General features: G+C 38.2%; 1 protein-coding gene across 2 annotated transcripts in view; it reads left to right on the top strand.

The window, feature by feature from the left end:
• Positions 1-14,696, top strand: part of LOC148863291 (uncharacterized) — a 45,352-nt gene that overhangs the window by 26,594 nt on the left and 4,062 nt on the right. For both annotated transcript variants that reach the window (XM_088981620.1, XM_088981619.1), the window contains 3 exons: positions 9,068-9,183; positions 9,874-9,950; positions 14,121-14,255. In XM_088981620.1, the coding sequence (XP_088837746.1) occupies positions 9,068-9,183; positions 9,874-9,950; positions 14,121-14,255 (328 nt within the window). The remainder of the gene's footprint in view (positions 1-9,067; positions 9,184-9,873; positions 9,951-14,120; positions 14,256-14,696) is intronic.

Here is a 14,696-nt window from a genome sequence, read left to right as displayed (position 1 = left end):
CTTATACCCTTTCTGGGTCCGAGAATAGCTAAGGAAGATGCACTTAATGGATCGTGCATCTAACTTGTCCTTCCCGGGGCCCAGACTATGGACGAAGCAAACACACCCAAAAACCCAACAAGAAAGAGGAAACAGAGACAAGGTGGGAAACAAGGTAGTGAATGGGGAATGACCATCAAGGATAGACGTGGGCATCCGATTAATCAAGAAGCAAGAAGTAAGCACCGCATCACTTCAAAAGGGTTTGGGAACATTCATGTGATGCATGAGGGATCGAGCTGTTTCCAAAAGATGACGATTCTTTCTCTCAGCCACCCCATTTTGTTGTGGGGTGTAGGTATATGAGGTATGATGTATAATGCCATATTGGTCCAAGTATTCTTGAAATGATGAAGAGAAATATTCACGGCCATTATCGGAATGAAAAATTTTAATGTGAACACCAAATTGGTTGTGAATCTTAGCATAAATTTTTTGAAAGGTGGTAAACAATTCACTCATTTCTTTCATTAAATAGAGCCACATCATCCTTGAATAATCATCAACAAAATGACAAAAATATCTACACCCATTGTATGACATCACTTTATAAGGACCCCAAACATTTGAATGAACCAAAGAAAAAGGACTTGACACACGGTTATCAACCCTAGGACTAAAGGGAACACGATGATGTTTCTCCAACTGACACGACTCACTATCTAAAACAAAAAGTTGACTCAATGAAGGGACCAAAGACTTCAAAACTTTCAGCGAAGGATGACCAAATCGACAGTGCCACTAGAGAGGAGAGAGAGATGACTGGAGAGTTATTGATGTTCTTCATGACCTCCACCAATCTTCATCCCCGTCTTGAGATCCTGAAAAACACACGAAGAAGGGTAAAATATAATAGAGCAATTGAGTGACTTGGTCAACTTACTAAAAGACATAAGGTCAAACGAAAATTTAGGGACATACAAAACTGAGGATAAATATAAGGGGGTCATGTTAACATTGCCAACACCACAAATGGAGGATGTGGAACCATTAGCAAGGGTAACAGATTGTGATGTTGAGCAATGAGAGAGGGAAGAAAACACCTGGAGTTCCAATCATGTGATCAAAGGCTCCAGAGTCAATAATCCAGGGATTGGGTGTGGATGCCAAACAAGCCATACCTGAGTGTGCGAGAGTAGCCGTCTTCTTCTGAGATATGGACTAGACAAACCTCTCATACTCATCACGGGGGACACTCATCATCTCCTTCCTGGGAACATATGTGGATGTAAGAAGTATCTGATCAGTTGAACGATTCTCATGTCTAAAACTATTGTCACTAGTCATGGCATGATTGGCCCAGGTTGAGGGTGAACCATGCAAGTCATAGCAATAATTAATGGTATGTCCATCCATACCACAATGAGTACACTTCCTCGATCTAGAACCACGTCCTTTGCCACGGGCTCCCCCTGAATCTCTATCTCCAGTACGACCACCACCACGGTTATATGTAGGTCCACCACCACTCCAGCCATATACCGGACCACTGCTACCACTACGGCCAGACTGAGCTCCCCGAGTTCCACCTCTAACACCACGGCCCCTTGATACTACAAAGGCCGATCTATCGGAAACATTAGAGTTCTCAGTAGATCCAATGGAAATCCTCCGAAGTCGAGCAAACACTAAAAATGTTTCTCATACTAAACTTTAGCCCGCACTGGTTCATACTTAGATTTCAGCCCCACTAAAAATAGTCACATCAAGTTGTTCTCTTTGCTGTTGCTGAATTTTGATATCAGAAGTGGGGGGTGATAAACATTCAACTCATTACGAATGTTTCTCATACTAGCATAGTACTCCTCAAGACTCTGATTACCCTGTTGCAGATTAAAGTATTCCAGATACAGCTAATATACTCTGGTTGTATTGTCTTTACCGAATACAACTTCTTAGCATGATCCCACACATCTTTGGCAATGTCAAGAAACATGAAATTTACACTAATCTTGGGTTCCATATTGTTCCATAACCATGTGATAATCCGTGCATCATCTTGTTCCCAGTCATCGTACTCATGAGAATCAGTGGAGGGTTTTTCCTCCCTTATGTGTTTCACCTTCTTCTTTTCCTTAAAAAAAACTTCTATAGATTTAGCCCAAGGTACATAATTCTCTCCATTCAATTTAATGGAGGTCATTTGAACATTCAAGTAGTTAGTAGGTATCATCACATTAGATTTGCTATCACTGCTATCTCCCATTGCTGAATTCTGTTATTGCTGAATTTGGCACACTGCACGCTAGACCACACCACACACTGATCACACTGGTTTCAGCACTTGTTATTGCTGAAGATTGCACTCTTTACACCACAAACCCTATCCCACGACTACCTGAAATCTCCCCACACTTTATGAGGACCACTCCCCCTTCGAATCACACTGAAAACAGCATAAACCCTAGCACACTACAGTCTGAAATCCCACCATACGATCTGAAACATACTTCTTATTTGATTCATAATAAAAAAAACAATGCATAAAAATTCTCTTACCTCATCACCCGAAATTCAAACCACACAAGACTGCACCACACAAATCAGCCCTCTTGTCTTCATCGATTAGGGGGGGGGGTGGGCTTCTTAGAGACCACAATAACCGACCACGAACAGCACAACTGGAGGCATAGAGACCTCCAAGGGAAGAGGGCAACCACTCCTTTTCGGTCCTTTCCCTTATCTCCAACCGATGGCAAAGAAACCAGGAGAAAACCCTAGACTGGGTGCGCAGAAAACAAAAATCTGGGCAGATCCGAATTGCTTAGTTGAGCTCTGATACCATATTATGATTCGGCCTGCCCTTGAGTTCTGTTAGTCTGATAACAGTCAAGAAGAGAGAAGAAAGAAGAGAGAGAGAGAGAGAGAGAGAGGAGGAGAAAAAGAGAGAAGAAAAGTCTGGTTCGAATGAGAGAAAAATTACCTTTCCATTGGGCCAGATATGTTTTATATTACTAACATAATGGAAAAGACACATGTGCTCTTACTTAAGTGAGGGACACTAGTTCTAACATAATATTACACATCAGCAACCTCAACATAAGTATAAAGACAGAAATACCCTTACATACTCGACACTGACACCATCTTATGCCTCTTTTGAGTGGTTGATTCCCTTTTTAGGTTGCTTCTCGATAGTGTATGTCCATACTAGGAAGGATTGTCTTTTATTTACACTATAGCTCGTTTAGTGAATAATAAGAAAGAAGATAGTAGAGATTGTTGGTCTGACAATACTTTGCTCCCATGTGTCCTTCTCTAATGAGAGAGATCCCTAATGGGGCTGATATTACATTAAATCCTCCCACTGGTAGTGGCTCATGGTTCTTATCCTAGGCATGATGGAGACAGTACTCATAGAGGCCCATAGTTCTTATCTAAGACAGAACAGATCATGAAGTCCACCTATTAGCACATTCCCCAATAACAGCGATACACCACCAACTTAATACAGATCAAACCACAAGTATGATAATTTGAAGAATGCTCTGCCAAAAACTTTTAACATATCAGATATTGAAATGATGCACAAGGACAACAAAAAATAAATGGCTCTTAGGCAAGACAAAGACTCCCCCTTAACAGAAGCCTATAGTCTTTTTTAATATTTCATTGAACATTTATAAAGTGCAATGATAACAATGATGATGACATATGAGGTGCAATGTATTTTGATGCTGGAAATACTCAGCCAATTCAACAAACTTCCGTTATGCAACATTCGTTGCCTATAACCAAGGAGTGTGCTCACAAATGAAGAACCACTTCACCTGTCCTTTAAGTTTTAGATCTGAAGCTTCATTTTCTTTCCTCATGAAGCTAATAGAAACCTGCTGCAGCTGGACATTTGTGTGGAATTTGGGTTGGACGGTAGGTTTATGGTAGTTATTTATCAAAATTAACTTATCACATAAGTTATTTGTCATCAGTTATAACTAAGTTTCTTTTACTTAGCCTAATTTACTTAAATTTATCTGTTAGAGTTAGCCGAATAAGGGTAGATTAGTCAACTCACCTTGGTTAAGTTATGAGCTTATGTGGCAGTCTTATTAGATGTTCTCTGTCCCATACTTAAGTAGGGGCAGTTTAGTCCTTGTACATTTAATTAGAGCCCAATCACTATTAAGAGGTCGACTGATAGGGTTTAGCCATCAGGTTCGACAGTTCTTTCATGTTCTTTTTCTCCTCTTCTTCTTCTTCTCCTTCTCTTTCTTCTTCTCCTTACTGGTTCGGACTACTGTAGCAACAGTAGAAACATGGTATCAGAGCAAGGTTCGTGACCTGTTTCAGTTCGTGACAATTTCAGTTCGTGCTTCAGTTCTCTCCTTTTCTTTTTTGGGCTGTCAATGGAGAAAAGAGGTTCGTCCCAGGCCTGAAACACCTCAGCTCTTCTTTTTTCTGGTGCGCAGAACCTCCTTTCCTAAGAAAACAACTTCAGCAGTGAATGGTTGGCTGAAGCTCTCAAACGAAGGTTGGTTATCTCTTCTCTTTGTGCTGTTGGTATTTCTGGGTTGAAAATCTTCAAGAACTTGAGAGGACTGATCAGAACCTAGAGAACTAGGTTGGTTGTTGTCCTGGTTCTTGGAAAATTTCCAAGAACAGGCTGTGTTTACAGTGACCAAATGGTGTAAGGGCTGCTGCTGGTGGCAGAATGGTGTAGGGGTTACTGTAGGTGGCCGAATGGTGCAAGGTGTAATGCAATGGTACTAGTTGAGTTCTTGTTGGTCTTGTGGTGCTCTCTTAAAAGCGTTAAAGCAGGTCTGTATTGTGTGTGACAGCTGTGGCTGCGTGGTGGTGCTTGTGATGCACAAACTCTGTTGAGTAGTTGTAAGAGAGCTTGCATGTGGTTAGTAAGTGCTGAATTAATGTTGGTGTAGTCTGTGTTTTTTTGTGAAATCAGTAGTGGTGTGGATAAGAACAAAGGCGTGTGTATCTATCATTGTGTTTAGGGACTGTTGTGGGTTCTGGAACATCAAACTCTTGACAGCAGCACTTAGTTGGTCATTGGGAATTCAGATTAGAGGCAGCATTGAAAGAGTATCATGGCAGCAATGGGAGATGGCTGTAGTGATCAGAAACCTAGTGTGGTGGTTTCCTTTGACTATCTAGGTGTACAGATGACCTCAATTAAACTGAATGGTGAGAACTATGTTCCATGGGCCAAGTCGGTGGAAGTTTTTCTCAAGGCAAAGAGAAAAGTGAAGCATGTGAAAGAAGATAAACCACCGGCTGACTCTCCAGGGTTTAATGATTGGGAACAGGAGGATGCTCAAATCATGACATGGCTATGGAACAGTATGGAATCCAAAATAAGTGCCAACTTCATGTTCTTAGATACAGCTAAGGACATATGGGAACATGCCAAGAAGCTGTATTCTGGGCAAGATAATACTACAAGGGTATATCAGCTCTATCAAGAGTACTTTGGTTTGCAACAAGGAAATAAAACCCTAGAATAGTACTATGCCAGTATGAAGAACCTCATAAATGAACTCAATGTCTATCATCCTCACTCCAGATGTTAAGGTTCAGCAACAACAGAGGGAACAACTAGATGTCACAAGGTTCTTAGTGGGGTTGAAATTAGAATATGAACCAGTTAGGGCCCAAATATTGGGGGGCTCTACCCTTCCTACACTTGAGGAAGTGTTTGCTCGGCTTCGCAGGATTTCTTTGGGACAGACAGAGAATCTCACACAGTCTAATAGATCAGCTTTTGTGACAGCCAAAGGAGGTGGACGTGGTACGAAAGGGGGAGGACATGCCTCCCGAGGAGGTCGTGGTGGTTCCATATTTGGCTGTGGTGGTGGTCGTGACTCAGGGGGAGGTCGTGGCAAAGAAAAAGGCAGCTCTACAAGGAAGTGTACCCACTGTGGTAAGGAAGGACATTCAGTAAATTTCTGTTATGATCTCCATGGCTGCCCTCCCTCTAAATGGGCCAATCATGTTGTTGCTGGTGGGGTTGATGTCAGTGATAATCAACAGGCAGACCTAACTCCTTCCACATCTACATTTGTTTCCGGAAGGGAGATGGTGAGTGTACCGCATGATGAGTATGAGCGGTTCCTTCAGTTCACCTCACAGCACACTACTGCTACTCTTGCCCACTCAGGTATAGCTTGCCTGTCATCTAAAACCTCTCCTTGGATTATTGACTTTGGAGCCTCTGATCACATGACCGGGACTCCAGGTGTGTTCTCTTCTCTCTCTAAAACTTCCACATCTCAAACGGTTACCCTTGCCAATGGTTCCTCCTCTCCCATATGTGGTGTTGGCAATGTTGACATGGCTTCTCTTTCTTTATCATATGTTCTATATGTCTCTAAGTTTTCATTCAATCTTATGTCAGTTAATAAATTAACCAAGACTCTTAATTGTTCTGTTACTTTTTTCCCTTTCTCTTGTGTTTTTCAAGATCTCAGGATGGGGAAGAAGATTGGTGAGGGGCATGAAGCTGGTGGATTGTATTATCTTGACGGTGGTGGATCGTCAATTGCACTTCAGACTTCACTCGCTCCTCTACAGTGGCATTGTCGATTGGGACACCCTTCTCTCAAGGCACTCAAGACACTAGTTCCTTCTTTGAGTCATTTGTCAGTGTTACAGTGTGAGTCGTGTCAATTTGGGAAACATCGTCGTGTTTCCTTCAGTTCTAGAGTTGAAAGTCGTATGTTGAGTCATTTTGCTTTGGTTCATTCAGATGTTTGGGGCCCGATCAAAATAGAGTCTTATAATGGTTACAAGCATTTTGTCAGTTTTATTGATGAGAATGACATTGATTTATTTAATGAAAGAAATGAGTGAATTATTTTCCATTTTTCAAAAATTCCATGCTGAAATACGTACACAATTTGGTGTTCAAATCAAAATTCTTCGTTCAGATAATGGTCGTGAATATTTTCTTACTTCCTTTCAACAGTATTTAGAACAGCATGGCATCATTCATCAAACTTCATGTGCATCCACTCCTCATCATATGAGTGTTCCTAAACGGTTTTGGAGTGATGATGTACTTACTGCGTGTTTCCTCATTAATCGGATGCAGGTTGGGCGGGCTCTGTGTCTGATAGAAGATCTACTACAGGTTACTGCACATTTCTTGGAGGAAATCTTGTGACGTGGAAGAGTAAAAAGCAGACGGTTGTGGCTAGAAGCAGTGCTGAAGCCGAGTACAGAGCCATGGCACACACTACATGTGAATTAGTGTGGTTGAGGAATCTCCTACAAGAAATCGGGTTCCACATGGATAAACCTATGAAGTTGTACTGTGACAATCAAGTTGCGCTCCATATCTCATCCAACCCTGATTTTCATGAGAGAACAAAGCACATAGAGATTGATTGCTACTTTGTGAGGGAGAAGGTTCTTACTGGAGAGATAAGCACAGAACATGTAGGCTCAGGTGATCAGTGGGCAGATTTGTTTACAAAAGTCTTATTAGAGGTTCTCTGTCCCATGCTTAAGTAGGGGCAGTTTAGTCCTTGTACATTTAATTAGAGCCTAATCACTATTAAGAGGTCGACTGATAGGGTTTAGCTATCAGGTTTGACAGTTCTTTCATCTTCTTCTTCTTCTCCTCTTCTTCTTCTTCTTCTCCTTCTCTTCTTCTCCTTACTGGTTCGGACTACTGTAGCAACAGTAGAAACATTATCAAAGTTGTTTTATGGATGGAAAACTATACATACTTTTTTACTTTTCTACTGATGGTCAGTTGATATTAGTGGAAAAGTTACTTATAATCCATACTGTTGCTGGAATCCCTAGAAGATGCTATTAGAACTCAAAAGGATACAATTTACACACTAGTAATATTATCTCCACTAGATAACAGTCAACAAATCAAGAATTCATACACCAGAGCAATATAGTGGTAACTCCAATATAAAGTTTGGGTGAAAATAGAGAGGGAAAAAGTGGTGGGATATGTACCTGGATACCTATGCATGCTTAGCACACCAGTGTTGGATACAGGCCTGGATATTGCAATGGATACTTGTAGATGGTCTTTATAACATTAACACTTTTAATATGTACAATGTATGTTTTAAAAATACTTCAAAAAATTTGCACATATTAGAAATTTAATTCTTGGCAAAACATAAGCCTTGAGAAATAACATTTAGCTTCAAAAACTAGTATAGACTCCTTATATAAGCATATTACATGGGAAACCAGTACTTGTATCCATTTCTAGGATTTTAGAAAATATAGTCATATTCCTGTTTTCTGGTATTCATGTCCATGACCATATGCATATCTGGGCATCATAAGTAGTGTGCATTTATTCCCTACTTCACACACACACAAAAACAAAAAAAAAAAAAAAAAAAAAAAATCCTTCTGTCACTTCCTACCTTTGCATAAATCGACAGGTGACCAAACAATGCCAAAGTGCCACCCAAAAACAATCTTCATTGACCATGATCAAAACTGAAGTAGACATCTGTTTTTCTTTTTTAGTTTTCAAGTAAAATCTCTATGATTTCTTCCTAAAGCATCAAATATTTCTGGAAAGTTCTCCAAAAGTCCTCTAAAAATTAGGCAGTTCAAGAATAACAGTCCATTGCAGATAATTACTATTTTTAGGAAAACAAAATACAGTAATTCCTATAATTACTATTTATAGTAATTATTTTATTTATATCAAAACCAAATGTGATAAAAGGTACCACAAGATGAGGCTGAGATTAGGAGTAAGGAGATCAATTGAAGAGACTGTTGATAGAAATTCAAAAAACTGCCAAATACCAAACAATAATTGAATAAGGCTAGCAATGAAAAGTGCTCATCTCTAATGAGAGAAACTCCTTATATCATATTAAAACAATCCAAAATTATAAGAAAACTCTCAATTGTATTGATATTACATTATGGTCTCTGACTATATATTATCTTCCAAAAATAGCAATTCCTCATACAAACCAAATACTGTAATAAAAGCACTCCACTTACTTATCTTGCCTTTTCTCGTATTTCTTAATCTCTAGTTGTATGGCTGTAAATTCAAAGCCTCTCTTGCTGTTTGCAGAGGCTTCTGGGGTGGATATGTAAAAGAATATATAGAAGCTTCAAATCCAGCATTTGCTATTGGAGAATATTGGGATAGTTTGGCATATGAAGGTGGAAATTTATGTTACAACCAAGGTAGCTGCATTATCATTTGATTTTATCTCGATGTCTCACTATAGAGGAGAAAAGCAAGTTATTATCTTCTCTAGCTAGAGTAGTTGTCAGTCTCCATTATTAAATGCTGAAGCTCTGATACAATTTTAAAGTGAAAAATTACACCTTTTCTCATCTTTTCTTCTTTCATTTCAGATTATTCACTCCAGGGTACCTTTCTGGTTGAACATTTGTGTCCCCAAAACTTATTTCTGAAAATATATTCTAACATATAGATTATCATTTTTAAAACCTCATTCACTAAGAATAGGTCTGAAACTTTTGTTCAATTGGTTTCTTGTTTGGTTCTTGCTGGTTTCTGAATTTGCACTATTATTATTATGGCCTTCAGTACTGGTACTCTGACCACCTAGATTCAAAATTTTTGGAGGAACAGTATGTCAGATAGACTAATACTGTTACTATTATCTATCTGCATTACAACTTTAAAAATGTAATACTGCATCTAGTTTTAAATGTATGTTCTTAGTTAATATCTAAAATTTTGTCTCATCCATTCATTAAGTCCTAGTTAACTAGGGATTATATGCCTTTTTTGCTCTTTGAGCTGCACGTTTATTACTTGTTTTTGGATTAGAATTTTCAGTTCATTGAACCATATAGTCTCTTTTACTTGACAACCTGAAATTTTGAGTTTATTTGCCTTGGTAGATGCTCATCGGCAACGGATTATTAATTGGATCAATGCCACAGGTGGCACTTCATCTGCATTTGATGTCACAACCAAGGTACTGTCTGTACTTCTTTCTATCTATTTTAACCTTATGGGCCTTTCATGTACCAAGCAAAACTGATCTTTTGTGAGAAAGTATGGTTAATAAATGTGCTCATTGGGAGCTTAAGATTGGCCTAAAGCAAATTGTTGCATTTGAGATTACTGTGTTTTAACTTGCTAAAGCTGAAAAAGGAAATTGTGAATGTGATGTAGAGGTTTTTTTCCTCCAAATATTCGTAATGGAACAACATTTATTTTACTCTTTTTTGGAGCAATACTTACCATGCACTTACTCTGTTATGATTGTTTTGTACGAGTCTTATTCTTGGACCGTAGAGTCCATCTATGCAAAAGCATTGTCTTTGGAATCAGGAATTTTGCCCATCTATTATTCGGAATAGGTGTTTTCTGTCCTTCAATGATTTTATACTCTTTTCAAGAGTGCTTTTGCCACTTAGTTGAGTTTTAAATGGACCTTAAGTTGTTGGATCAAATGGGTTTTTTGCCTTGAACATTTGGAAGGTATAAGCTTTAGTGAACAAGATTTTTCTTAAAAAATAGTTGTGGATATTTCTTAGGGAGGATATAGCTTTGTGGATGATCTAGATGTGTCTTTTTCTTTAAGAAAAAGATTGGGCTTAATTATAAGCCCCTATGATCCAACAACTTAAGGTCCATTTAAAACTCAACTAAGTGGGTTGGGGCCATGTCTTTGAAAGAAGGCTAATAGGCTAAATAAAGCCTATTTAGGTCACTGAAGGAGTGTCTGATGCCTGGTGCTCCCTTTCTTTTAGCGGGAAGTCAGGCGTCATTCACTCATAGAGAGGATGGTTACATAACCATCTCAAGTTCTTAACCCCTATTTAATCTCCTTGTAGGGAGGCTATAGGACCCCTTCTAGAGAAATATTTATAAGTAATCTCAACAACTTCTAGAATCTTGAGGGGTTCAATCTCTAATGATAGAGAAAAAAAAAAAGAAGTAGAAAAAAGTTTGTAAAGAAGAAGAAAAGAGGGAAAGGAAGGGGAAGAAAGAGAAAACACCTAGAATATCTATTTTGGAGATTCTCAAACAAGGGAGAATTTTCATTCTATGTACCTATATATAGGCAGGTGGATGGTTCTCTTTGAATATGTCTTATCTCTCATATTAGAATCTTTATATTATCTTCTCATTTTCTCTTTTATACAGTCTCTAAATCTCATATGTAAAAGAAGAAATTGGAGATGTAGAAGGAAGAAACCATCTAAAGTCAAATCATCTACAACCTTGTTCTTTAACTTGGTTGACCATGGCTCCCTATAAATGCAGATCTCAAAGACTAAAGAAATGAGATGGAAACTAATTCAGGAAACGTTTGTAACAATTGTCATATCTATTGAAAAAAATGATATGATGTTGTGAAGTTTCTTGATTGTATTCCACGTTTCTCATTTCTGTAAATTTTGAATATGAAAATGTAGAGAACACTGATGTGGGCCCCACAGCAACTGTGTTCGTAGGACAGCATGTGTAGTTATTTGTTTCAGTCATAGTAGTGTCAGTTGGGGTCAGTTTTCTATTTCAGTTGTTTATTTCAGTTTTTATTTACTTTATTCGTCATGTAAGTACCAAGGGCAGATCTGTCCTTTCCTCTATGTACTGAACATAACGTATAAATACTAAGAGAGTGGCAGCGGCAGATGTGTTAGAATCTGTCCCTCCTTTCAAACCCTTGTGTTCTTCTATTTCTCTTCTCTCTTCCTTCTCCTTACTTTTCTTCTGCTTTTCTAAACCTAAAATCTATTAGGGTTTAAGACTGATTGCAGTCTTGATCTTCTACTGAAAATAAAGTGGGACTGGAATTCACATTTAAAGAATTCTTTAATTGTTTTAGTTTGTTCTATTTGTTTATTTATCCAAATCAGAATCAAAAGGTTTTCATTTCCCTTTGTAGAATGCAATTAAGGGAACCATCTATATAAACAGGGCAGCCCAGTGCACGAGGATCCCACCTACGTGGGGTCTGGGGAGGGACAGATGTACACAGCCTTATCCCTGCACATACAGAGAGGTTGTTTCCATCTATATGATTACCCAAATGGATCTTACCCAAAATAATAAAACTCAATTATTTAATTGAGCGGATTATTTTGTATCATGTATGAGAATTTCTTAAAATTTGCACACTAACAGTGGAAGGGGGCGGTGGCTTCCAAGTATGGATATCCAGAAATGATTGTGTTTCTAAAGCAGTTATTTCATCCCATGGGTTTTCTTGGAAAGGCATCATGAATTTAAGGTGGGAGATGGTTCTGAGATTGATAACAATGTTTTGAAAACTGGACTTGATCTGAGCTCATTGAACCGATTGGAGGGAGTTTTGACCCCCAGAAGTGGCCTGGCTGTCTTTCCTCTAAAAACTTTGACTTTGGCCAAAATTGTTCAAATCAAAGGTCTAGCCATTAAACTGGTCCAACCACCCACTGGTTCTTGTTATTTTCCATTTTTTTGTGTTTTTTTTTATATACTTGTAGTGTCATGGTGACGTTATATGGTTTGAATGGTCTGAGTTGCTGACAAACCATTCAAACTAAGAACTGCCAGTGTCAACAGTTCACCATCTAGTCCAGTTTTCAATACATTGTTTGGGAGGATACTTGGTGTGGCACTTGTTTCATCATTTCTCTATGTCCAAGGCTATATAGAGTCTCCTTGTGTGTTTGGTAATATTCCTCAAATTTTCTCTGTTTGGGTTACTATATTCTGCCTGGATATTACATGGCACCTACTTTTGTTAAAAAAGCTTAAAGATGACCTTATTTTGCCTAATCACATTAGATGACATTTCTTGAAAGGAAGATTCCAAAAGGAAATTTTCAGTTAGATCTTTCTATATCAGTCTTGCTAGAGGAGTTTGAATTCAGTTTATTTGAGTTAGGTTTTGTTTAACTTATTAAGGGTAGCCTATATCTAGATTCTTGAGGATGGGAGACTGAGAATTAAAAGAGATCATGAAATCCCTTATGAATGAACTACTTTAAGGTCTCTTTAAGATGGGCTCTTAATGAAAAAAGAAGGGATTAAAATACAGTATTTTCTTGGAAAGTTCTCAACTTGGGAAAGATTGAGAAGGACAAAATATAGGAGATCACTTTTGACTTTCATAAAGATAAGGCACTAAGGCCCAATAGTTCCCTTTGGCAATTTTCAAGTATTTAAACATTGAGAAAGGTGACCTTGGACATTTTTATGAATTTTTTGAGGGCGGGGTGGTTGAAGAAGGAATGATTTCTACTAGTAGTTATCAGAAATGTCCTCGAATTTTTGAAAATTCAGAAATGTCCTCGACATTTATCCAAAGAGGTGATAAGTTCCGGGGTCTCCTGCATAACTGGTAGTTCAACTAGGGTTAGCAGGTCAGTGTAGTAATTTCTGATTCTATATTCAGAGCCAACCATATGCTTTGTATCATACTATCATGTTGCTTCTTCTGTTCTTCAGCCTAAATACATAAATTCTAAGGACAAAAAAATCCTATGATGTGTATGCCCTATATTTGAATACTTTGTGCAGTATATTAGTTCATTTGCATCAGTTCATCACTGCTTGGAAGTGAAGCACGATATCCAATTTTTTTTTTGGCTGACTTGGAGTTCTGAAGAGTAAAGAGATAAAATGATTGGTTTTGCTCCAAGGCTTGAGGTAAATACAAGTTTTTAATAAAATTTGTGAAATTTTATAGAAACTAGGTCAATTGGATATGGCATTAAACAGAACAGAATGGCAAGACGGGATTCATGCACCCAGCCCCACATGGTTGGGATAAGGATTGGATGATGAACTAAGTTTCCAGTAGCCACAATATGGAACATGGCTAAAAAGTAATGAAGTATGCAAGAAATTGAAACATTGTAAAAGAAAGATTAAAAACCTTTGAAATTATATAGCCTTGCCATTATGGAGCCTACAAGTTTTGCCATCAGAAAACCCTTTCAACCTCTTTTGGTTGTTCCAGAGTGTTGTTTACCAATCATTTAGTAGACCAATTTGGATTTGTGATGATGTCAATTAAAATGGTTATTATTAAAATGGTTATTATCTTTTTCTAACTGCAGAATTTCATAGCCTATGGCACAAATCTCATGCTTACTATGCATTTTTTAATGTAAAAATTCATAAGCAGAAATACTTTGTTTTGCAGGGAATACTTCATTCCGCTTTGCATAATCAATATTGGAGGTTGATAGACCCTCAAGGGAAACCAACAGGAGTAATGGGGTGGTGGCCATCACGTGCTGTCACATTTTTAGAGAACCATGATACGGGATCAACACAGGTTCTCTCTCTATCATCTACCTAGATGACTTTTGTTGTACATATGTCCACATGCTTTATCCCACTCATGCATATTTTGTCCAAGGACCTTATGAGGAGAGCTCTTCCCTCCTGTCATTCAGCTATTATAAATTTCTCAGTTTCATTAGTACCAAGAAACTGCTAGCATCCTCAGAGCATTAATTCTATAGATAACCCTATTTCTGAGAATCATACTCTCCATTTAACTAGCCACTTCTTGCACAGCCATCACCTATAATCTGTCAAATCTTCTAATAACTAAGTTGTGGTCCTAATTTCTTTCTTCTTGCACATTCATTGTTCTTAATTTTACATGGTCAACTCATCTATTGACTTAGATTTAGTCTTATAGTTAGTGCTATCTTAAATTCCCTGCATTTGCCTTGTCTTACCCTCTCAAGACCTAAGCTTTGGAATTGTT

Source organism: Nelumbo lutea, chromosome 3, assembly GCF_056320005.1.
Source record: "Nelumbo lutea isolate HS-2025 chromosome 3, American lotus-T2T, whole genome shotgun sequence".
Taxonomy (NCBI): Eukaryota; Viridiplantae; Streptophyta; class Magnoliopsida; order Proteales; family Nelumbonaceae; genus Nelumbo; species Nelumbo lutea.
The sequence above is the reverse complement of the archived record's forward strand: the minus strand, read 5'-3'. Positions and strand labels throughout refer to the sequence as shown.